A 21,641-nucleotide genomic window follows, 5' to 3' on the forward strand; every position below is an offset into this window, starting at 1 on the left:
GTTCGCCTTCGATGCGTCCTTTACTTACTTCTGCCTTATGATTAGGAACATAAATACAAGTATTTTGATTCTTGTGATATTGTGGTTTGTTTTAGAATTTCCACAATAGAGAGGGTATTTTGTTTGGTAACTTTACCCAAAAAAAAAATCAATCAACTTTGCTTTGGATATTTCAAGAGAATTTTTTTCAAGATAGATTGATTTTTTTGTATTTTAACTTCTATTTTCTGAATTTTTTCCAAGCGACGTTTCTTCCTTCTTTCCCCGTCCCCTTCAACCGGCTGTTTTGATTGTTCAATTCGATTGCTCAAAGCTTAGTTGATGCACTTTTCTCGAACACTGATGCACAGAGAGAGAGAGAGAGAGAGAGAGAGAGAAGAGAGAGAGAGAGAAGAGAGAGAAGAGAGAGAGAGAAGAGAGAGAGAGAGAGAGATAGAGAGTTTAAGCACCTACTCCATGTGTTAGAGAAAAATCATTTTTCCACACATACAAAAACATTTCCTTGATTTTGTCAAGAGGAAGTTTTAGAAAATTATCTTTTTTTTTTGAGTTTCACACTTTTTCTCTCTATTTTGGGCCGGAATTTTCCTTTTCTCCTCCCCCTTGCCTTCAGCCAGCTTTTTCCCTGCAGCCCCGACGACCAGTGCGTAGAGAAGAGAGAGAGAGAGAGAGAGAGAGAGAGAGAGAGAGAGAGAGAGAGAGAGAGAGAGAGAGAGAGAGAGAGAGAGTCATCTATACTACATATGAAAGAGGAATTTAGGCGGCCACGTGGTTGAAAATTGTTTCGTCTGGCCATACTTGCATGAGTGAGGTAATACCAATAGAACCGGCGAGTGTGCTCTGAGTCGGCTCGACCAAACAACGAGCGTGACACACACACACGCACAAAGTTTGCGCAATTGAACGGGACGTGACACGTTGTCTTGCTCTACAATGTTAATTGAAGAGAGTACATAGGCGCACGAGTGATTTAACACTGCCATCTGGATACTTCTGCAATATATGCGCATTGTGTCGGCTTGCAATTTTAGGGAAGAGATAGCCTGCCTGCAACTTAGCCATATTAGAGTTTCCAGCTACCTTTGTAGTCACTGCAACTTTCTCCATCGGGTCAGCAAGACACGATATTTTGAGGATGGTGCCCTTGCTTCTGCCTTCTATGCGTCCTTACTTACTTCTGCCTTAGATTAGGAACATAAATACAAGGGTATTTTGGTAACTTTTGAAATTTGGGGGATATTTTGGGAATTTCCACAAATTAGAGGGGTATTTTGGTTTGGTAGTTTTACCCAAAAAAAAAAGATGTTTGCTTTGGGGTAGTTTCAGAGAGAATTTTTTTCAAGATAGATGATTTTTTTGCAATTTAACTCTATTTTCTTGAATTTTCCAAGCGGACTTTCTCCTTCTCCCCGTCCCTTCAACCGGCTGTTTTGATTGTTCAATTCGATTGCTCAAAGCTTAGTTGACGCACTTTTCTAGAACACTGATGCAGAGAGAGAGAGAGAGAGAGAGAGAGAGAGAGAGAGTGTTTAAGCACCTACTCCCTGTGTTTGAGAAAAATCATTTTTCCACACATACAAAATTCATTTCCTTGATTTTGTCAAGAGGAAGTTTTAAAAAATTATGCTTTTTTTTTGGAGTTTCACACTTTTTTCTCTATTTTGGGCCGGAATTTCTCCTTTTCCCCTTGCCTTCAGCCAACTATGTTCCCTGCAGCCCCGACGACCTAGGTGAATAGTGCGTAGAGAGAGAGAGAGAGAGAGAGAGAGAGAGAGAGAGAGAGATCTATACTATATATGAAAGAGGAATTCAGGCGGCCACGTGGTTGAAAATGGTTTCGTGTGGCCATACTTGCCTGAGTGAGGTGATACCAATAGAACCGGTGAGTGTGCTCTGAGTCGGCGAGGGTGCATCTCCGGCTACATTGCGCACGCAGAGGTAGAGAGAGAGAGAAAGAGAGACCGCCGGCCACACTATACTTGAAAAATTGTACAGGATTGACCGCTTGATAAGAGCGGGTCGCGCGAAAGCTGCGGGTCGGCAGCCTCTCGATTCACGAGGGCCTGGCCGTGCGATACCCGCAGAGAGAGAGAGAGAGAGAGAGAGAGAGAGAGAGAGAGAGAGCGCACACAAACACACACACCAGCGCAACGCTCGCGCACACAAGCAGGCCAGAGAGTAGCATCCTTCTGCCGTGGACAAGAGAATGCAGCCTTGCGCAGCTACTCTCATCACTCTGCTTCTGGTCCTCGTAGTCCATGCAGGAGCTCATTATGAGGGTGGTCGAAGCAGAGTAGCCTATGGTCACAGGGGCGCTGTCGCATCAGATGAGGGCCGCTGTTCTGCAATAGGGAGGAATGTGATGGCAAAGCGCGGGGGCAATGCTGTCGATGCATGTGTCTCTGTGGCATTATGCTTGGGTGTGCTCAACCCTGGAGCAAGTGGCATCGGTGGAGGTGCCTTTCTCTTGTTCCGCCCTGCTAATTCTACTTCTGCGATAGCATTCGATTTCCGAGAGGTTGCACCGGCAGCTGCCTCCCAGGTCAGCAGATACTCATGTCTCTGCTCATTTGCCTTTGTCTGCAGGACTGTGCATGTCTTGCAGTCCATAGAAAGGATTCGCACATGTGGTGGGTCACAGATGCATGTTCAGGTTAAGGATAAGTGTTAACATTTGCTGAGTATTTATGTCTACAGGTATATTGCGTCTTTGGGTCTTACTCTTGGCTTTTTCCTTGTCAGCTTAGGGGAAACGGAGCAGAGTTGAAAAATATCATTTTCAACTCCGTCTCAGACATTTACGTAGTTACAATCCAAAGTACACATGCTGCCAGATTTGAGAGCTTTTTTAATGCCAAATTCAGTCATGACTCGCTGATAAGGACGTGTAATAGTATGCTTCTATGACATGAAGCTGGTTGTATGCAAGGGTGTATGATTGCATCAACAGAATGCATTGCACGTATGCACTTGTTTTGCCCTTGCTGCATGTAACCTCGATAGAAGCTTGGACTAACGAACTTATGTTAGGTTTACCTGAAACGACATTGTTCATGTTCAAGGATGGGTGCCGGTTATGTGGATTGAAGTGAATGCATATTGTCTCTATTTAAACTTGTTCTTTTGCAAGGAGCCTATGTGAATGTGCAACAATGTGTTAACTGGTTTTTCCTGCCAGCACAGAACATGTATGCTGAAAATGCAGACCTGCAACTAAATGGTGGGCTCTATGTAGCTGTGCCAGGTGAATTGGCAGGCCTTTACCTTGTGTGGCAGCAATATGGAAGTCTAACATGGAAATCATTAGTGAAGCCAGCCATCCAACTCGCGGACAATGGCTTCATAGTGAGACGGTACCTTGCAAGCGCACTTAATGCATCTTCGGCAAGCATCCTAGCTGATGAAGGATTCAGAGAGGTGTTTGCTCCTAATGGGACGTTGCTAAAAGCTGGGGATGTTTGCTTTCGCAAATCACTTGCAAAGAGTCTCGAATCGATTGCCCTCCATGGCCCAGATGCTTTCTACAGAGGCCCAATTGGAGAAAGCTTTGTGAGAGATGTCAGAACTGCAGATGGTATTCTCACGATAAAGGATCTAAACGACTATGCAGTAAAGATTCGTGATGCAATCGTTCATGAAGTTCAGGGTCTCACCATTTACGGAATGCCCCCACCATCTTTTGGAGGAGCATGTATGGCCATGGTAAATAGCCATTCTCTGTTTTGAAAACCGTTCGTTCTGGTTCTTATAGAAGGTGTTTTGTATGATTTGTTGTGGCTTCTTGATATGATGGTAATGGTTTTCTCAGCAATGGTTTCCTTCGAGCTGATAAAGAGCCTCTCTTTGATGCCAACTTTTTCCTAGACCCTTTGCTCAGGATCTCTTCTTTACAGGTGCTCAACATTTTGGCTGCATATCCAGACCCTTTTGAGGCAGTACGGGGGCCTCTGGGGTTGCACCGTATAGTGGAGGCCTTTAAGCATGCCTTTGCTCTCCGCATGAATCTTGGGGATCCGGATTTTGTAGATGTAAAAGATGTTGTGTCCCTTATGTTAAATGCGACATATGCTGCCGAGCTTCAAAAGCTTATCAACGATAGTCGGACATATCCTCCAACTTATTATGGTGGCAGGTGAACATCAGAGATTTATGCAATCATTTGGTTCAAAGAAGGGGGCCCTCATCTTGAGATTGCATCTTATTATTTCTTAGAAGCGACGGGAGTAGGCATCAAAGTGTATGGGGAAAAAAAAAACTATGGAAATGGGCTACTATAGGGAGAAGTGAACTCATTTGGGGGCTCATTTAGCATTTAGCTGCACAAAAATACAGAGTGTTATGACTTTGTCGTGGACGCAATGCATTGCTTCTGTAGGTGCTTAATTTGTGGCTTCGACTTTTAAACTTTCAAGAAACTGGGCGTATACGACTATTCGTAGCTGAAAGCCACATTTTAGCTGCACAAAAAACAATTTGGTTTGGACACATTGTGTTGCTTCTGCGGCCCTTATGTTGTGGCTTCAACTGCACAAAATTTAGCTGAAGTTTCAACTATCCAAAGGCCATTGGCAAAGCAATCAAATCTGTCTTTATTAATGGATTAGTATAGGGCTACTGGTGCATAAGAAGCAAGTTTTTGGTGATTATATGAAAATGTGTAGTGATGAAGGGAAAAGCAATCCTTCCAAGCAAGGAATGTTCCTCTCAGCATTTCTGAACAAACTTCCTTGTGTGTGTGTGACAACGTTTTTATTTCAGATGGAATCAACTGACTGATCATGGTACAAGTCATTTCAACATAGTAGATCAAGACCGCAATGCGTTATCCATGACGAGCACAATCAACTATGCCTTTGGTGCAAAAGTTCTCTCAAAATCAACAGGCATCGTGATGAATAACGAAATGGGAGATTTCTCATTACCCAGTAATGACCCTGCAGCTGCAAGAGCAAATTTAATTGTGCCCTACAAACGCCCAATGTCATCCATGGCTCCTTCTATAATAATGAAGGCAAGTTTGAAAAGCTCAATGTTGCATCATTTTTCCTGCAAGGCTTAATCAGTAGTTGTAATAATAATAGTACGTGCCCTTTGTTTGTTTTCTCTTTGACATCTATTCTTACATTTCTGAAGTTTTGTTATGCTGCACCTGTGGCTGCATTTAAGCATCTTAGAATGGCAGGTGGTTTGGGTGGTTTTGCACCCAAAGCCCATTTGACAAATGAAGGCAAAGCAGATGATTCTTTTCTGTCCTTTCAGGACGGGCAGTTTCTGGCAGCACTGGGGGGAAGCGGAGGTGTGAAGATAATCACGACGACTATACAGGTGTTTATAGAAAGATTTTGGAAGGGCCATTCGTCATTAGCATCAATATCCAAACCAAGGGTGCATCACCAGGTGTGTTTTTGTTCATGAACTAGTACTTTTGTGATTTGTGACCATAATGTGTTGGGTTGTGGAAGGACATACTGTCTGATGTATAGAATTGTCATAACGTCGTAAGGGCTCCTACTGGAAAGCTCCTTCTGGTCCTTGCATTACATCATTTCGACAAGCCCCCCCCCCCCCCCCCCCCCCCCCCCCCCCCCCCCCCCCCCCCCCCCTGTCTCATGCTGGAGCCTATCCCCTCGAGTGTGATCTGCACCGTTGCTTCCATCCAGCTCAACTCTCATCCACTACGAGGCAAGGTAGGCCATTGAGGCACCGGCGAGGAGTCTCATCGACTATGCACTTTATGGCCCCATAAAGTGTGCGAGTCTGATCATAACACCCTACTTGAGTGCTCAGCTTTTGATCACATTAGAGCATGCTTTCCCCACATTTTCAGACATGTGCTTGCCTACACACATTCCTCTCTTAACCACAATGTGGACTGTCTATTGCAACGCTCATAATTGCAGGCGCTTGCTTTGTGTACAGCCCAAGTGTTTAATTCAAGCTTGAGGTTGTGCGAAGAATGACCAAGTGGACATGGCTTTGTAGACATTCTAGCTTCAAGAAACATGTAAGCAAAATATTACCAACAAGTTGCTTTTGAGGAGTCGAAAGAAGCTCCATAACCGCCAGATGGGATAGCAGCATTGACAACGTAAGCCTACTTGAATGCCCGTTTACCATAATATGGAATAAATTGTTTGTAAGATTGCAACAATGAGTTTGGAGTTTAGTGGCCCAGGAAAGCCGATCTCTTGTCAGGAAAGGCCAAGCCGATCTCTTGTCAGACTAGGTGCAATGGCCACTGAGCGTGTCAACAAATTCCGAACCCATGGATCAAATCTCAGATTCAAAAAGCCCTGAAATTTACAAAAACATTCTCTCTCTCTCTCTCTCTCTCTCTCTCTCTCTCATCCAATGCTTCAATTCTCCACCACACAAACACACCTCTCTCTCTCTCTCTCTCTCTCTCTCTCTCTCTCTCTCTCTCTCTCTCTCTCTCTCAATATAACATCCCCCCCCCTTCTCTCTCGCGAGCTGCCCAACGCGAGCTGCTGCCCGAGCGCGAGCTGTCCTACGCGCTGCTGTCCTACGCGAGCAGGTCTCTCTCCTTCTGCAGCGGGACGCAGTCTCTCTCTCGCAGCAACCCGCAGACAGAGGCAGGGCATGTGACCCCGTAGGAAGCTGGCCTAAGCCTGCGTCTGTGCATACCAGCCCAGCGCGCGACCTGTTCGCACACAAGCCCTCTCCTTCTACGCGTAGAAGGACTTCCCATCTCCTACGTTAAAGTTTAAAAGTTTTTAAGCTTTGAAATAAACTTTTAAAGTTTAAAGGTTTTTAAGCTTTAAAATAAACTTTTAAGTTTGCCTTATTCTCAGTCCCTCACCCTAGTACCCTACCCCACATTTGTGGCTCAAGTTCGATGGATCCGCCTACCGAAGGGGAAGGGCCGGGTGTAGATAGCTACACCACCCCAAAAAAAACGACGGCGACTTTCAAACGGAGAAACAGAGATATTGTACTATCACCAGGATCCTTACGAGTTGGGAAAACCTCCAGGATACATGATGAGCTACTGATGGAGAAGGTCCAGGTGATGCTCAAATCAGAGCTAAACTATATGAGGGATGACATCAGGAAGGAAATGCACGCAAACGTTGAGAGCTACAAGAACTCCATGTATGGAGACATGATGAGAGAACTAAGGAGAGAGATCCGGGGGTACAGAATGAGGAAATTCAGATCGTGAAAACAGAATTATGAAACCTAATCAAGGCCGAAGTAAATGTAACAGAATGCGTTATGCAAAAGAAACTCGATGAGGCAGTAGCAAGTTTTGAAGCATGGAGAACAAATATGGAAAAGCACATGGGGGAAAAAGATGCAATAATTGAGGAGCTAAAAGGAGAACTTGCGGCTTGCAAATCTGCAACTAAGGAGAAGGGAGACGACCAACCTTCGGTGCTGAAGGAGCTCGAGGACATGAAGGATCAGATGAAAGCTCTACGGGAAGGAGATGAACAGAAATCGAAAACGGCATCTTCATGGGCGGAACGTCTTGTTAAGACGCAAGAAAAGGTTGATGAAGCAGAGAAATGGATTGAGGATGCGAAGAAAGGGAAGGCCCAGATGCCTGAGACCACACATACCTCCACCATTATTAATATGACCATTGAGGAAGAGCAGAAAAGGAAGAATTGGGCTCTGCATGTGCGGGTCACAGGAGTCAAAGACAAAGAGAATGTAGATGAAGAAGTGAGGGAACTGCTACAACGCATGGGCATCACAGAGCCTACTCACACAAGTGCATGGAGAGTGGGCAAGAAAGGAATCGACTAGAAGGGAAACGTAAAGGATAGGGCACTTATTTTCCGCTTCCCGAATATAGAAATAAGGAAAGAATTTCTAAAGAAGAGGCCAACTCTTAAGAAAACCGGTATTTTCCTGGGAGATGACCTTACATTGGCACAAGTGGCACACATGCAAGAGTTGATGCCAGAGATCAGGGCAGCAAGAGAAAAGGGGAAAATCGCCTTTTATAGAGGAGGGAAAGTAGTGGTTCTGGAAAAGCGCTCATCATGACAGTGCGAGACCTATGGGGCGACGCTCTGGATAGCGGCGTGGAATTGTAATGGATCATATAGGCTAGATGTAGGTGCCTTTGAAGACAGCTTTAGGGACAGAGACATAGTTTTCTACTCAGAGACACACCAGATACCGTAACAGCTTATGCCACATGTGAAGGGTATTTATGGGAAACAGCTGGTCGACCAGACAAGAGATCTTTGCGAGGTAGCCGGGGTTCAAGAGGAGTAGCAGTCTTATTTAAAGAGGAGCTGAAACCACTACTACAGATTATTAGGAAAGATGAACAAGCAAGGTATATGTGGGTGAGAATGAGAGCCGAGACAGGTAGATTTCTATATATCGCTATATGCTACTTCCCTCCAAGTACATCAGTCTACTCCTCACCTAAAGGACAGTCCCCTTTCTCTATATTGAATAATGACATATGGGAGTTCTCTAGAGATGGAGACATCGTTCTCTTATTAGACTTTAATGCCAGAACGGCCAACTCTCAAGCAGTATTCTATGATACTTCTGAGGAAATGCTCAACGAAGTGGATTTATCACAGGAGGGGCTTACTAGAAACTCACAGGATAAAAAACACACTGAATATGGGAGACATCTCATGGAAATGGCAACTACACATGGTTTGGCCATACTTAATGGTCTAGAGAATTTCCCTTTATCTGGGGGATTCACATGCTTCCCGCACAGGCATGGGGCCAGTACAGTGGATTATGTCATGACTTCACCAAGCTTTTTTTCTAGTATCGAGGACTTTAAGGTGGGACCCAAACCGGTTGGGAATCGGGATTACAGTGGATCATGCTCTCTTGACCTTATCAATCTCCTTCCAATACAATGCCTCTCAAGTACAAAGGAAGAAGACACACAAGATATACTTTCACGCCAGAGATTGATTCAGTCTATGTGGAAAAGATCTATAATAGGATGTGGGCAGCCGAGCCAGTATATACTGTAGAGGAGATTACTTCTCAGCTAACAGAGATACTACATGGAGCAGCACAAGAGGCATACCCACATACTCAGCCTGATCAGAAGAGAGGATCTGGGAACATGCCTTAAAACAGTTGATACGACGAGGAATGCAGAGAGACGAGAACCCAGGTCTAGAAAGAGCTTACACTTGGGATCATCACATATAAGCAGTCTCGGATTGCTCTTCGGCGAATAGTACGTCGCAAGAAAAGGGCATTTTAGCCAAACTGGAGAAGGTTTTATATAAGCTCTTCTTGAGTCAGGACTCACATGAGGCGTGGCGTTTATATCCCGAGCACTAATCACCTTCGACAATTACTTCTCCTGAGATTTGGGGTCAATATGTAACATCATTATATATAGTATCTGGACAGCCTCCATTACCAGATCTTCTAGAGCCATGCCCTGCTACTAGTACTTTCTTTACTACGGAAATGGTGGAAAAAGCCATTGATAAGATGAAGACAAGAAGAGCATATGATCATGAGGGTTTAGTAGCAGAACATCTGATCCATGCAAGGGATCTACTTTCAGAAGTCCTTGCTCTTCTGTTTAATCGGGTCATGTGTGAAGGATTACCTGAATCTTGGAAATTATCTACTATCGTACCTATTTTCAAGTCAGGGGATCCTATGATACCCGAGAACTACCGTACCATTATGGTGGGTCACACATTGACCCGACTGTACGCATCCATTTTGGAACAAAAATTGAGTAGATGGGCAAAGAATGAGGGCATAAGGGCAACAGTATAAGCTGGATTCAGGAGGGGTTATTCCACTTTAGATCATATTCTTACGCTCAGAGCCATTATTGAGGAAGGAAGAGCAAGCGGGAGAAGGATGTATTGTTGCTTTGTGGATTTTCGGAAAGCTTTTGATACAGTACCAAGGGCTAGATTGATGCGTAGAATGCAAGAGTTAGGGGGTCCCCAAAGAGATTATCTGGGGGATCATGGCCTTATACGGGTCAATAACTGGTTATGTACGTACTCTAGAAGGGGATTCCGACATTGTTCATTCCACCGTTGGAGTAAAGCAGGGATGCCCACCAGGGTAGTTTTCGTACGTCGAACGGAACCTGTCGTTCCGTCCGGTCGGACCCGTCCCGTTCGTTCCGTCCGGTCATTTTTTTCGGCAGTTTATGACCGTTGGCAGTTTTTTGACCGTTTGCAGCATCCACTTTGTAGGCCTTTTGGAGCCGTTTACGGGCAGTTTTGAAGCCAATTGCAATGCCCATGGCCCATGGGCCATTGCCATGCTTATTGCCCAATGCCCATTGCTCACATGCTCTTCCTCTAGGCTCTTCCTATTTAAGCAACCCTTCCCCTTTGTTATCCAACACAACCTACAACTACAAGCTACATTGTACAAGCTCTAGCCCTAAGCCTCTCAATGCTCTAGCCTCTCATCATCCATGTGCTTCCATTGAAGCTCTCAAGTGGGCTCAAGCTCTCGAGTCTCCATTGGGTCTACCGTCTCTCTCCTTCAAGCTTCCTTGGCTCTCTCTCTCTCTCTCTCTCTCTCTCTCTAATCTATTGATACATCATACATCATACTAGTAGCTACTAGCTACATACTACATAATGCCGCCTCCTCTTCATGAAGCCTTTGAGAAGCATTGCCGATATTTTGAGCGGGTGGGGGGCAAGCAAAACTCTTGCAAGTGGTGGTGCAAATATTGCCCAAAAGCTATGACCTCTTCTGTCACCCGTCTCATCATCCACTTGACAAAGATGGGAGGACAAGCGGGGCCATGTCCTAATATCCCCGAAGATATCCTTGTGGAATGCAAGAGAAAGTATCTTCCATTGAAGACACGCAAGGGTAGAGTCACCTCGGATGAGTTCGTGTCGCCAGATGTTGATAGCTCCGATTCGGAGGAAGAGGCCTCTCCAATTATGTCCATGGCTACCGGTGCCACCGCGGCCTCATGTGATGGTAGTGCCTCCTCCAAGAAGTCCAAGAAGTCCAAGGGGTCTTCAAGTGATGGTGGCCGGCCTCCGAAGATGGCAAAGCAAACGTCTCTTGCGAAATCGGTGGGTGGATGCTCCGGCCCCTTGTCTTTCCTCAAGGAGAGACAAAGAATCACGGAAATAGAGATTGCGCGCACGGTGATTGAATGCAATCTCTCCTTCAACATTCTTCGGTTGGAGCGATGGAAGAGGATGATCATAGCAATTGTGGCGGTTGGTCCATGCGAAGGGTGGACGGGTGTGTCATACCATGACATGAGAACAAAGAAGCTTGATGAAGAGAGGGCCAGGATTGACAAGTCACTTGAGCCCGTACGTGCGGTTTGGGCAAAGTATGGATGCTCTATCCTCTCCGACGGATGGAGCGATCGCAAGAAGAGGGGCATCATCAACATTCTTGTTTCTTGTACTCTTGGCACGTACTTCTTGCGGGCGGTGGATGCGGGTTCGAGAGGGAAGAAAGTGACCGGGGCATTCATTTGGAAGCACATCCGCCAAGCCATTCTTGAGGTAAAACCGTAAATCGAGTCTTTATGTCTTGAGAAATTGCCAATTGGCAATGAGTCCTATGTTTTAATTTTTAAGTTTTAACTCTTCTTGTCACAAATGCCTCTTGTGTAGGTTGGTGCGGAGCATGTCGTGCAAGTGAATACCGACAATGCTTCAAATTGCAAGGCAATGAGTAAGAGGCTAGAGAAGGAATTTCCATCCATAGTATGGACTCCCATGTGCCTCTCATTGCCTTGACCTTCTCTTTGAAGACATAGGGGAGCTAGGTTGGGTGAAAGATATCCTCAACCAAGCACTCTCCATCATCAATTTCATCAATGGCAAAGTGAGGGTGCTTGCCGCCATGTGGCTACTTCTAGAGCGGCTCTATGATGTGCAAAACAAAATACAAAAGACCATGGTCTCCGATGAGTTTAAGGAGTGGATGAATGGAGAGTCCGCCGCTTCCCAACAAGATGCAAAAGCCATCCAACGGCTTTGCTTGCGGGAGGAGTTTTGGCAAGAAATTAAGGGTCTTGTCGTTGCGATCTTGCCCTTGTACAAGACTCTCCGCATGACCGACATGGAAGGGGCAACTATTGGGCTTCTATGGCACTTCATGGAGGAAGCTTACAAGGAGATTGAGAAGTCTACAATCCTAGATGGGGCTCCCGCTGGAACACGGTATAACTACATATTTATTATTACATAATATATTCTCTATATATCTAAATTCTACATGCTTGTTTCTCTACTTAGTACATTCCCTCTCTCTTCTTGTAGTGATTACCTCGAGGACTCTCCCAAGAGAGACGACATTCTCCTCCTAATCACAAAGCGGTGGGATTGGATGAAGAGACCTATCCATTACTTTGCGGCTCTCTTGCATCCGGCTTACAAGAAGCCCGAACTCTTTGCAAATCAAAAGCTTATTGAGGAGCGCAACAATTACCTCTTTAAGGTGCTAAAAGAAGAGGACATTGGAGCATTTCTCCAAGAGGTAATCAACTATAGCGACCAAGGAGGCACCGCATTTACTTCCAACTTGTGTTGGAAGCGGCAATCCTTGGTGAAGCCTTTATTTTGGTGGGAGAGCTTTGGCTATCAATTGCCTACTCTCAAACGACTTGCTTTGAGGGTTCTTGGCCAAGTAAGCGATAAGCCTCAAACTTTTACATTTTGTGCTTAATCTCTTCAACTATAGTCTCTTATAGCTTATTCCTCTCTTGATGTGTTTTAGGATTGCTCATCGGGAGCATGCGAGCGTAATTGGTCGTCATACTCCCTCATCCACACCAAAATCCGAAACAAGCTCTCAACGAAGCAATTAGAGCGACTTATCTATTGTCGCTCCAATTTACGCATGTTGCGCTCTATGCATGAGATGCCTATGGCTCGACATATATAAATTATAAATTATAATTACGACTCACTCCATTTTCTATACTCTAGTCTTTAATTAGTTTGAATATACTAATTATGTTTTCAGTGTCCAATGTTGTAAATGTCAAATAGGTCAACGTGGATGAGCTCACACTTACGATTGACACTCTTAAGAGTGTCAATAAAGAGCAAGACCCTGAGGAGCAAATGATTTTTCGTGAGCTCTACTTGGAGCTTGAGGAGATTGATCGCCGGGTTTCTTGCACACGATCACGCAAGAAGGTCGTCATCCATGGAGTTACATCGGCTACAAGAGGCAGAGGTGCCAGGGCTACAAGAGGTAGAGACAAAGCATCAACAACACCCACAGAGGCTCCTAGGACCTATGTGCGGCGAGGCTCCGGAAGCGGCTCTTGTGTGGCGGCCATCACTATGGAGGATAGAGAGCCTCGAGAGCCAGAGTATGATGATGAATGCAACCTCATTAGTGATGGAGATTATGAGCCGTCATCCTTCGACTCTTGTGAGGAAGAGGATGATGTTGATGAGCAAGGCTCAGAAGAGGAAGATGATGAGAGCACTAGTGACTAGTGACTTCACTATTTAGTCTCTCTATTATGGTGTGCCACCTTTTGAGTACTTTGTAGCCCTTGCCACTTGGTCCCCCCACTTTTTTGTATCCCTTGCCACTTTTTGAGTACTTTGTAGCCCTTGCCACTTGGTCTCTACTTATCAAATTTCAATGATCATTTTGGTTTATGTAATGCTCATTCTCTTTAGTCTTTGAGTCTTGACTCTTTACATTGTAGTATTGTAACTACTAACTTGTAATCTATACAAATGTCAAGTTTCTATAAGTAAGTATTAAGGCCTAAGCCTTAGGCCCTTAGACTTAAGAATTATTTGTTTTTTTAAATTTGAACGTACATAACGTCATCGTACATCATAAATTTTTTTAGTTCGTTTAGTACCGCACATCATCGTACGCGTACAAAACGTACGGGACCGTACGAGACTACTATGATGCCCACTGTCCCCTACTTTATTTGGTATGTATATAGATGAGGTATCAGATTACATTGATAGAGAGGGTGACAGAGGTGCTCAACTTGTAGGGTCATGGATCCCTTTGTTGTTGTATGCAGATGATATTGTATTGATAGCCGAATCACCAGATGGAATGCAGAGGCAGTTAGATGCATTACATAAATTCGCGGAGGACAGCGGACTGTCGGTAAATTTGGGGTTTAACACCACACCGCAGTGGGTTAGGAGATCGACACCTACATTTGCATATGGCCAGGATACAGTAGAGTACACAGATGCATACACATACCTTGGTGTGGTATTTATAGGACCGAAGTTTACTCTTAAGAAAGCAGCGGATGCTAGATTGTCCAGAGCCTCTGCGGCCTTGGGAGGGTTGGAGAGGATGTGTTCACAAGTGCAGTTTCAAGAACCACGAACAAAACTTTGGCTCTTTGATACTGTGGTGGCTTCGGCTATGCTTTATGGGGTCCAGATTTGGGGACCATCTGTGGATCAGGATAATTGGAAGTCAATGGAGAGACCTTTGGTATCTATGATTTCCTGAATGATTAGAGCCAAGGCCTCCGTACCACACGCGATTACCCGAGCGGAACTAGCTGCCCCTCCGATAGAAATTGAAGCTCTTACCAGATCAGTGTCCTTTATACATGGTTTATGGGATACAAATAATTGCCGATATACTAGATTGGCCCTCGAATCCTCTCGACAATTAGCAATGAAAGGAGATACATCATACTGGTATGCGCAACTGTCCTCGTGGTTTCAGAGACACGGGTTCAGTATGGAAAGATTACCTCCCTTCCAATACTCTCCGGAACTAGCTGCCCCTCTGATAGAAATTGAAGCTCTTACCAGATCAGTGTCCTTTATACATGGTTTATGGGATACAAATAATTGCCGATATACTAGATTGGCCCTCGAATCCTCTCGACAATTAGCAATGAAAGGAGATACATCATGCTGGTGTGCGCAACTGTCCTCGTGGTTTCAGAGACACGGGTTCAGTATGGAAAGATTACCCCCCTTCCAATACTCTCTTGAGGCTCCATCACTGGCAATCACACGAACGGAGATTAATAAAATCATTCTCCAGGATCTTATACAGTTGGACACTAAGAGGACATGGGTAGACCCTACACAAGAATTGGGCACGAAGATGGCCGACTACAAAGAAAACTTCCTACAGCTATCTGAAGATGGTTTTGTGATTCGCCCGAGCTACATGGATACCCACCTGTCTCATGGTTTGAGATGTGCTATTGGTCAGATTCGTACATCCTCACACCAGCTGGAAATTGAATTTGGCAGATTTAGGGGAATCCCACCTGAGAGCAGAATTTGCAAGTGATGTGGAATGGAGCCGGAGACAGAATTACACTACATATGTCATTGCACCGTATACTATGAGATACGTGGGCGTTTCCATTGCCTATTTAAAGAAGGCTTTGGATCTCTAGATAGAGTCATGCAATACCAAGATCAAAGGTGCTTAGGCCTGTACCTACTGTACCTATTTAAAGAAGGCTTTGGATCTCTAGATAGAGTCATGCAATACCAAGATCAAAGGTGCTTAGGCCTGTACCTACTGGAACTACATCAGCACAGGGATAATCTAATGAGAAGACAAAGAGCACTACAGCCTCAGAGGCAGATCACAGATTTCTTCGGATCGAGAGAAGCAGGAATGGAAGGAGAAGCAAGAGGCCAGCAGCGAGCACAAAGGAGTACCCACATTCATACCAAAGGCACCCTCATTGACAGGGCGATTGAGCTTAAGAAATCGAGATGACCACGACCGAAATGCAAAAGCACACTTCACCGGAGGAGACTACAACAAAGGATTAGAAGCATTCTAGCCAGACACCCAGAATGCTCCTAAGAAGTTTATCTAATACTTTGTATTTAGTTTTTTGCATTTATTTTCACACTTTCACACTTTTCAGACATTGTAACAGATTCACCACTTTTGTATCAGTTTGGTCTCATAGGTCACTCTGGCCTTTTGAAGACGTTAATATAACATTTCATTTCATTTCATCTCTCTCTCTCTCTCTCTCTCTCTCTCTCTCTCTCTCTCTCGTTCAGAACTCGTCGGATAGATTTTGATTCCTTACGATGTAAAAATCTCTCTTCTCACTTGTGTGCGTGTATGTGTGTGAATAAGAAGAGGAAACTGGAGTAACCTTTCTATCACCTAAGTGGTAGATTGGTTGGTTGCCCTAGTTCCCTCTGGAATATCAGATCTTGAGTTGAACATTCGTTGGATAGATCTTTGAGGTCTCTTGGGATTGTTCTTGGAGTATCAGGTCTTGGGATTGAACATTTGTCGGATCTTTGAGGTCTCTTGGAATTGTTCCTACTATGACACAAAAACCTCTCTTCCTTCTCTCTCTGTGTATATTGTTTCATGTGATTTTGAGATCCATGTACAGGATCTCTGGGTGCTCATTTTCTTGTTTAATGCCTAATATTAGAGCACATTAGCTCTTGTGTGCAATTACTGATGTTTCTATGAGGCTAACCAATGGAATCTGGAGGTGCCCAGTTGATGCCTAATATTAGAGCACATTAGCTCTTGTGTGCAATTACTGATGTTTCTATGAGGCTAACCAATGGAATCTGGAGGTGCCCAGTTGATGCCTAATGTTATAAACTATGAGAATTGGACGACAGCTTCCGGCGAGCTGATCGAGGAGCCAGAAGCTGTGTTATCACACCTTAAGAGCAAGGGACATAATGTGACAGCATCGGCCCCTGGGGGTATCTCTCAGCTGATAGTACAGCGACTTTGCAAGCAACAGGCCGGCTGCAAGGCAAAGGGCAGACTCACCGCTGTGAGTGACCTTCGAAAGGATGGCTACCCATCTGCTTATTAATCATGATTCAGCCCACTGTACATTTGGGTTTACCATAATCCATAGCCTTCAAAAAGCACCCTAAAACCACAGAGTTGTGCATGCTGTCGCCTAAGCGTAAAGATGACGACACTTGGCATCTTTACGACACTTCGGCAGTAACATATAAGTGTCAGCAACATCATTTAGTGTGTTTGTGCATGCTGTCGCCTAAGCACAAAGATGTCGACACTTGGGCATCTTTACGACACTTCGGCAGCAACATATAAGTGTCAGCAACATCATTTAGTGTGTTACAATTAATTGAACCACAGGTCAACAGGAATTCATGGATACAATGTAGTAATGGCTCAAAATGCCGGCGACCTGGTCATCATGGATGCATACTTGCACCTTCTAAAGGTGCCTCTAAGGATGGTCGACCGTCTTCCACAACAGACAGATATGAAGGTACAGAGTAAATTAAATTATAAGCCTTAAGGACCTGTCAATACCAACATCCAATAATTATCCCAATGAATTTACAAATTCTTGCATTCCTGTAATGATCAACAACAGTAGGATTCTTCAACAAGAAGGTTACACTCCGTTCGACTTGTTATTCAGCAGGGGGGCATTGTTAATAATGAATAAGGGCAGCATTCTACATAACAGTTTGATTAACTTTTTATGCAATTGGGGACAGATTGTTGTGATTAAGTTTCTCATAGGATTGCTTCATCTCAACACGCGCATTGACCGTGTAAATTTGGAATGCTTGAAATGAAAAAAGTCCAAAATTCTTGCAGGGGTACATAAACTTTGTATGGCTATAAAACTTGTTCAAAATTCTTAACAAGACAATTGGGCAAGCATTAAAGTATTCTTGTTTTAGGTACTAAATTTTTCCGGTTAGGGATGTTTAGTGCCTCTCAATAACCTTTTTCCCAAAGAAAAAATCAGACTAAGATGTGAAACATTGGGAAGTTTTTACAAAATGTACCTGGTTTGTCACTGAAATGTTTAGAATTTTTCATTTTTTTCACAAGCCAGGCTTAAATTATGCTCAGATTTTACTACTTTTGGTGGGCAAAAAATAGATTTTCTTGAAGTTGCTCTCTCTCAGGTGTGGTAGGTTGGTTATGCCATTTTCCTCTTGAATAACAGGTCTTGACTTCAACTCTTCTCGTCGGATAGATCTTTTAGGTCTCTTGAGATAGTTTCCTATGACATTGAAATTCTCTCTCTCTCTCTCTCTCTCTCTCTCTCTCTCTCTCACACACACACACACACACACACACAATTAAAAATAGTAAAAAATAACTGAATGTAAGATCAGAGCAGCCTAAAGGTGCAAAAAAGGTGAAATAAATTGGAAAGCTGAATGCATATAAGAGTAGCCTTTGGCCTTTTACAATAACAAAATACTTCCTCAGTTGAGATTCATAAGACATGGGTTATTCTTCCTCTTACCCTCATTTTTCTTCCAAATCTCAAACAAATAGCAACCTTTACTCTCATTGATTAACCATTATCTAGTATATCCCTAAGATTTAAAAAAAATCATGGAACATGAGTGTTTTTCAAGATCCTTGACTAGGGTTAAAACGGAAAATGAAAGGAGGGGTTGCGTGGTGTTGGGCAAGTGCATAAGGACACTTGTGGCCACTAGGTGCATGCATAGGGATGAAGACGGGTAGGCGCGATGGGCCAATCGAGGGGGAGAAGGTAGAGTTTTTTTATATAGAGGCATGGACACTTGGAGCAGCAATGCTGTTGTGTAGGGAATGGCTAGCCCCAATGCCTCGCATTGGGAAGGGATTGTCCAAACTTCAACTCCCATGGAGTTTTTCTTTGTCCACTCACCTTCGAGGAGGTAGAGGGGAGGAATTTGCAAAGATTCTCTTTAACAAATCGCAAGAGTAGCCGGTAGTAGTAGCAATAGCAGCAGTAGTAGTAGTAGTAGCATAGATAGTCAAAGACACTCCAAATCAACTTTTGCTAAACACTAGGGCCCATAACACCTAGCATGCATGTCGTTAACAGAAACTAATCCGAACCTAAATTTAACTGCCAACGCATTGGAAAAATGTGATGCTCATAGCACACATAAAAGAGGAGGGTAAAAAGTTTTGAGAAGAAACTAAATACTTCCTACTGCAAGGATTGCAATCACTTGCAATCCTTGCTAAAACTTTTGAACCATAATAGAATGTGAAACATAAATCACATCTTGTTAACTGAATCAACGTCAGTTAACAGAAGATGCTAAAGACCGAAGACGTACGAATGCAAATCAAAGATCAACATGAAGAAGCAGTAAAGATTGGAGTCACACATTTTTCACATTTTTCCAAAATGGTAACGTATTGTAAATTCTCGATTTATTTCAAAACATTGTAATATTGTTAATGTGTTACAGGCTCAATGGGAGTTCCAAGCTGTAAAGAATAGGTCAATTAGTGTGCCTAATTAGCAGATTCAGTAAGTGGTGGAGCCCTAAAGGCCTTGGACACTCGGACATTGCATATTTTTACCTTAGGTACATAAAGCAATGTGTAAAGGAAATTAGGGTTCTCAAGCTCATTGGTTGAGAGCTGTGGCTATGGAGTCCTTGAGTTTCTCTTTGCTCATGTGACTTGGTTAACACTAATCAATGCTTAATTCTCTTTCACTATGTCTCTCTCATGCTTCTTATGATTGCCTATGATGCTTAGATTAGCTAGATCGTAACTAATTAGTGGTTAATCCCTCTCTAATCTTGCATGATTGTCCTCTCTTGCTTGTGTGTGCATGTAGGTTTGATTGGAGTGTGGTACTCGATAGCTCTATGTATATGTGCTTGCGATTAGTGTGTTGCATGATAGGATTAGTATTGTGTGCATCTTGCAATCGTCAGTGTGTGTGATTGGGTTGATTGGAGATGAAAAGAAGTGGCTGTGGAGATTGCCCTTGATTGTGGCTTAGCTCCTCCATAGACCAAGAAGCTCACTTCATAGAGTTAACCATTCGTGTTGCCATGATTAGTTCACTAATTGTGTGAGTGTTTCCATGCCCTAGCCATGTAGTTCATCCCTCCGGATTGATAAATTTTTTGGTCATTGGAGCTATGCAACGATGGAGCTCCCAACATTTTGTTAAGTATGGAGCTTGATTTACTCCTTGTAATTTCCTGTGTTAAATACGCCCATTTGTAAGGCCCCCATTATGAGGAGAAGCCATCGTGCGTGAAGAAAAATAACTCGTCGAAAAATAAAATCACTCGCCGAAAACCTTGGCACCCTCGATTCCCTAAAACCCAACCCTACCTAACATAACCTTGCTATCCTCTCCTCCACAAACTCCTCCACCCCTTTGTATTTCCCCTCTTATAACCTCTTCCAAACCTTTTTTCATACAGGGCTCATTAAACTTTGTTGACTAGTCTTTTTTCAAGGCCCCCAAAAACTTTAACTAGCCCCTAAGTGACTTGTACTCCCTTCTTTTACTTCCCACCTAAAAATCTTTTCCCACCTTTTTTGCATGTACCCCTACATTTAAAGAGGATTTACTCACCTTCCAAACTAGCCTCTCCTCCATAACTATGGTACTTTGTATAGTTTTTTGAACCACGACACCCTACTTATACCCCCTCCTTCCTTTCTTTTTTTTACACCACTGATGAGCTAATATAGAGAAACGCGTTTGGTGTATACATTTGTGTTGTTCCTCTCTCCCCCTTTTCCTCCCCACCTTACTTTCCAACCCCCCCCCCCCCCCCCCCCCCCCCCCCTTGTTTCCTATCATTTTTGCTTGACCCATTTGTCATAAGCAAGTTTCGCTCGCCATGAACTAGTATTGAATGCCTCTAAATGGCTCCACGCACAACTCTACCCTATCCTCTTATCCAAAAACCAACACCTAAAAGATTTCCACTCCCTTATTTTGGACTCATCTCCACCCCCTTTCCTCCCCATATTATCCTCTTCTCCTTTGATGTAGAGTCCCTCTATCCTAGCATCCCCATTATAGAGGGACTCTTAGCTTTCAAAAATTCCATCCATGATTTTTTTCTTTTACCAAAAGTGCACTTCATTATGTCCCTAACCTCTCTCATCCTCAATCATCACTATCTCTCTTTCAAAGGAGAAGTTTGGCATCAAACCAAAGGCACAACAATGGGATCAAATTTTGCAGTGGTATACGCTTGCCTTTTTCTTTGTTCACTGGAAGAAGGCATGAAGCTACTCACCTCCCCTTCTCTTCTTTATTTCAAAAGATTCATCATCGATACCTTTGGCATTTGGGATGGTTCTGCTTCCAGTTTAAAAAAGCTTCTTCAAGGCTATGGGCATCCTCTCCAAGAACATATCAAAATCTCTTCTTCCATCTTCTCTCAAGAGGCTTTTATTTTGGATATCCACTTCTTCAAAGGATCCTCATTTGCCATCTTCGGTAGACTTGATTCACACTGTCACCAAAAAAGCCTCAACTCTTACAACTACATCCCTTGGCAGTCTTGGCATCCAACACAACAAAAAATTTCTTTCATCCTTTCAGAACTCAAAAGATACATTGTCCGGGAAAGCTCTCTTTCGGGCTTTATCACTATTCACAACCTCTTCTATACAAGGCTTAGAGCAAAAGGCTATCCCCCCTCCATTTTGGAAGCTTGCTTCCTTTTGTTTCTTATGAAGTTAGACTATCTCTACTTCATAAATTACATAAAACCAAGCTTTCACCAACCATTGTAAAAATTTCCTTCTCTCCCCTTACCCGCACTCTAAACCTCTCCCGCACCATCAACAAACCCCTCACTAAGCTTCTCAATAATGCTCCCAAGCTCACACACCTTCCCAAACCTATTGTATCTTGGCTTACTGCTCCAAACCTTGGCACTCTCCTCTCCCTAAAGCCCGACCCTAGCTGA

General features: G+C 43.8%; 1 protein-coding gene across 8 annotated transcripts; it reads left to right on the plus strand.

The window, feature by feature from the left end:
* Positions 1-2,011: 2,011 nt before the first annotated feature.
* LOC147436514 (glutathione hydrolase 2-like) lies at positions 2,012-19,302 on the plus strand. 8 transcript variants are annotated; one of them, XM_086489381.1, is made up of 6 exons: positions 2,012-2,542; positions 3,184-3,702; positions 3,894-4,132; positions 4,759-5,011; positions 5,260-5,397; positions 12,981-15,939. In XM_086489381.1, the coding sequence occupies exons 1-6, from the start codon at positions 2,207-2,209 to the stop codon at positions 13,437-13,439; spliced, it is 1,944 nt and encodes a 647-aa protein (XP_086345507.1). In that variant the 5' UTR covers positions 2,012-2,206; the 3' UTR covers positions 13,440-15,939. The 8 variants fall into 8 exon arrangements, with proteins under 8 accessions (XP_086345507.1, XP_086345512.1, XP_086345510.1 ...); XM_086489386.1 differs by lacking the exon at positions 12,981-15,939 and adding an exon at positions 19,155-19,302 and having other exon boundaries at positions 2,015-2,542; XM_086489384.1 differs by lacking the exon at positions 12,981-15,939 and adding an exon at positions 17,068-17,448 and having other exon boundaries at positions 2,015-2,542.
* Positions 19,303-21,641: the final 2,339 nt, after the last annotated feature.

Source organism: Adiantum capillus-veneris, chromosome 18 (assembly GCF_014529385.1).
Source record: "Adiantum capillus-veneris isolate H3 chromosome 18, ASM1452938v2, whole genome shotgun sequence".
In the NCBI taxonomy this organism is placed as follows: domain Eukaryota; kingdom Viridiplantae; phylum Streptophyta; class Polypodiopsida; order Polypodiales; family Pteridaceae; genus Adiantum; species Adiantum capillus-veneris.

Coding starts and splice junctions, on each gene's coding strand:
- LOC147436514 (XM_086489381.1), top strand. CDS start 2,207: ATGCAGCCTTGCGCAGCTACTCTCATCACTCTGCTTCTGGTCCTCGTA. Junction 3,703..3,893: donor GAGGAGCATGTATGGCCATG/GTAAATAGCCAT, acceptor TCTTCTTTACAG/GTGCTCAACATTTTGGCTGC. Junction 5,398..12,980: donor AACCAAGGGTGCATCACCAG/GTGTGTTTTTGT, acceptor AATGTCAAATAG/GTCAACGTGGATGAGCTCAC.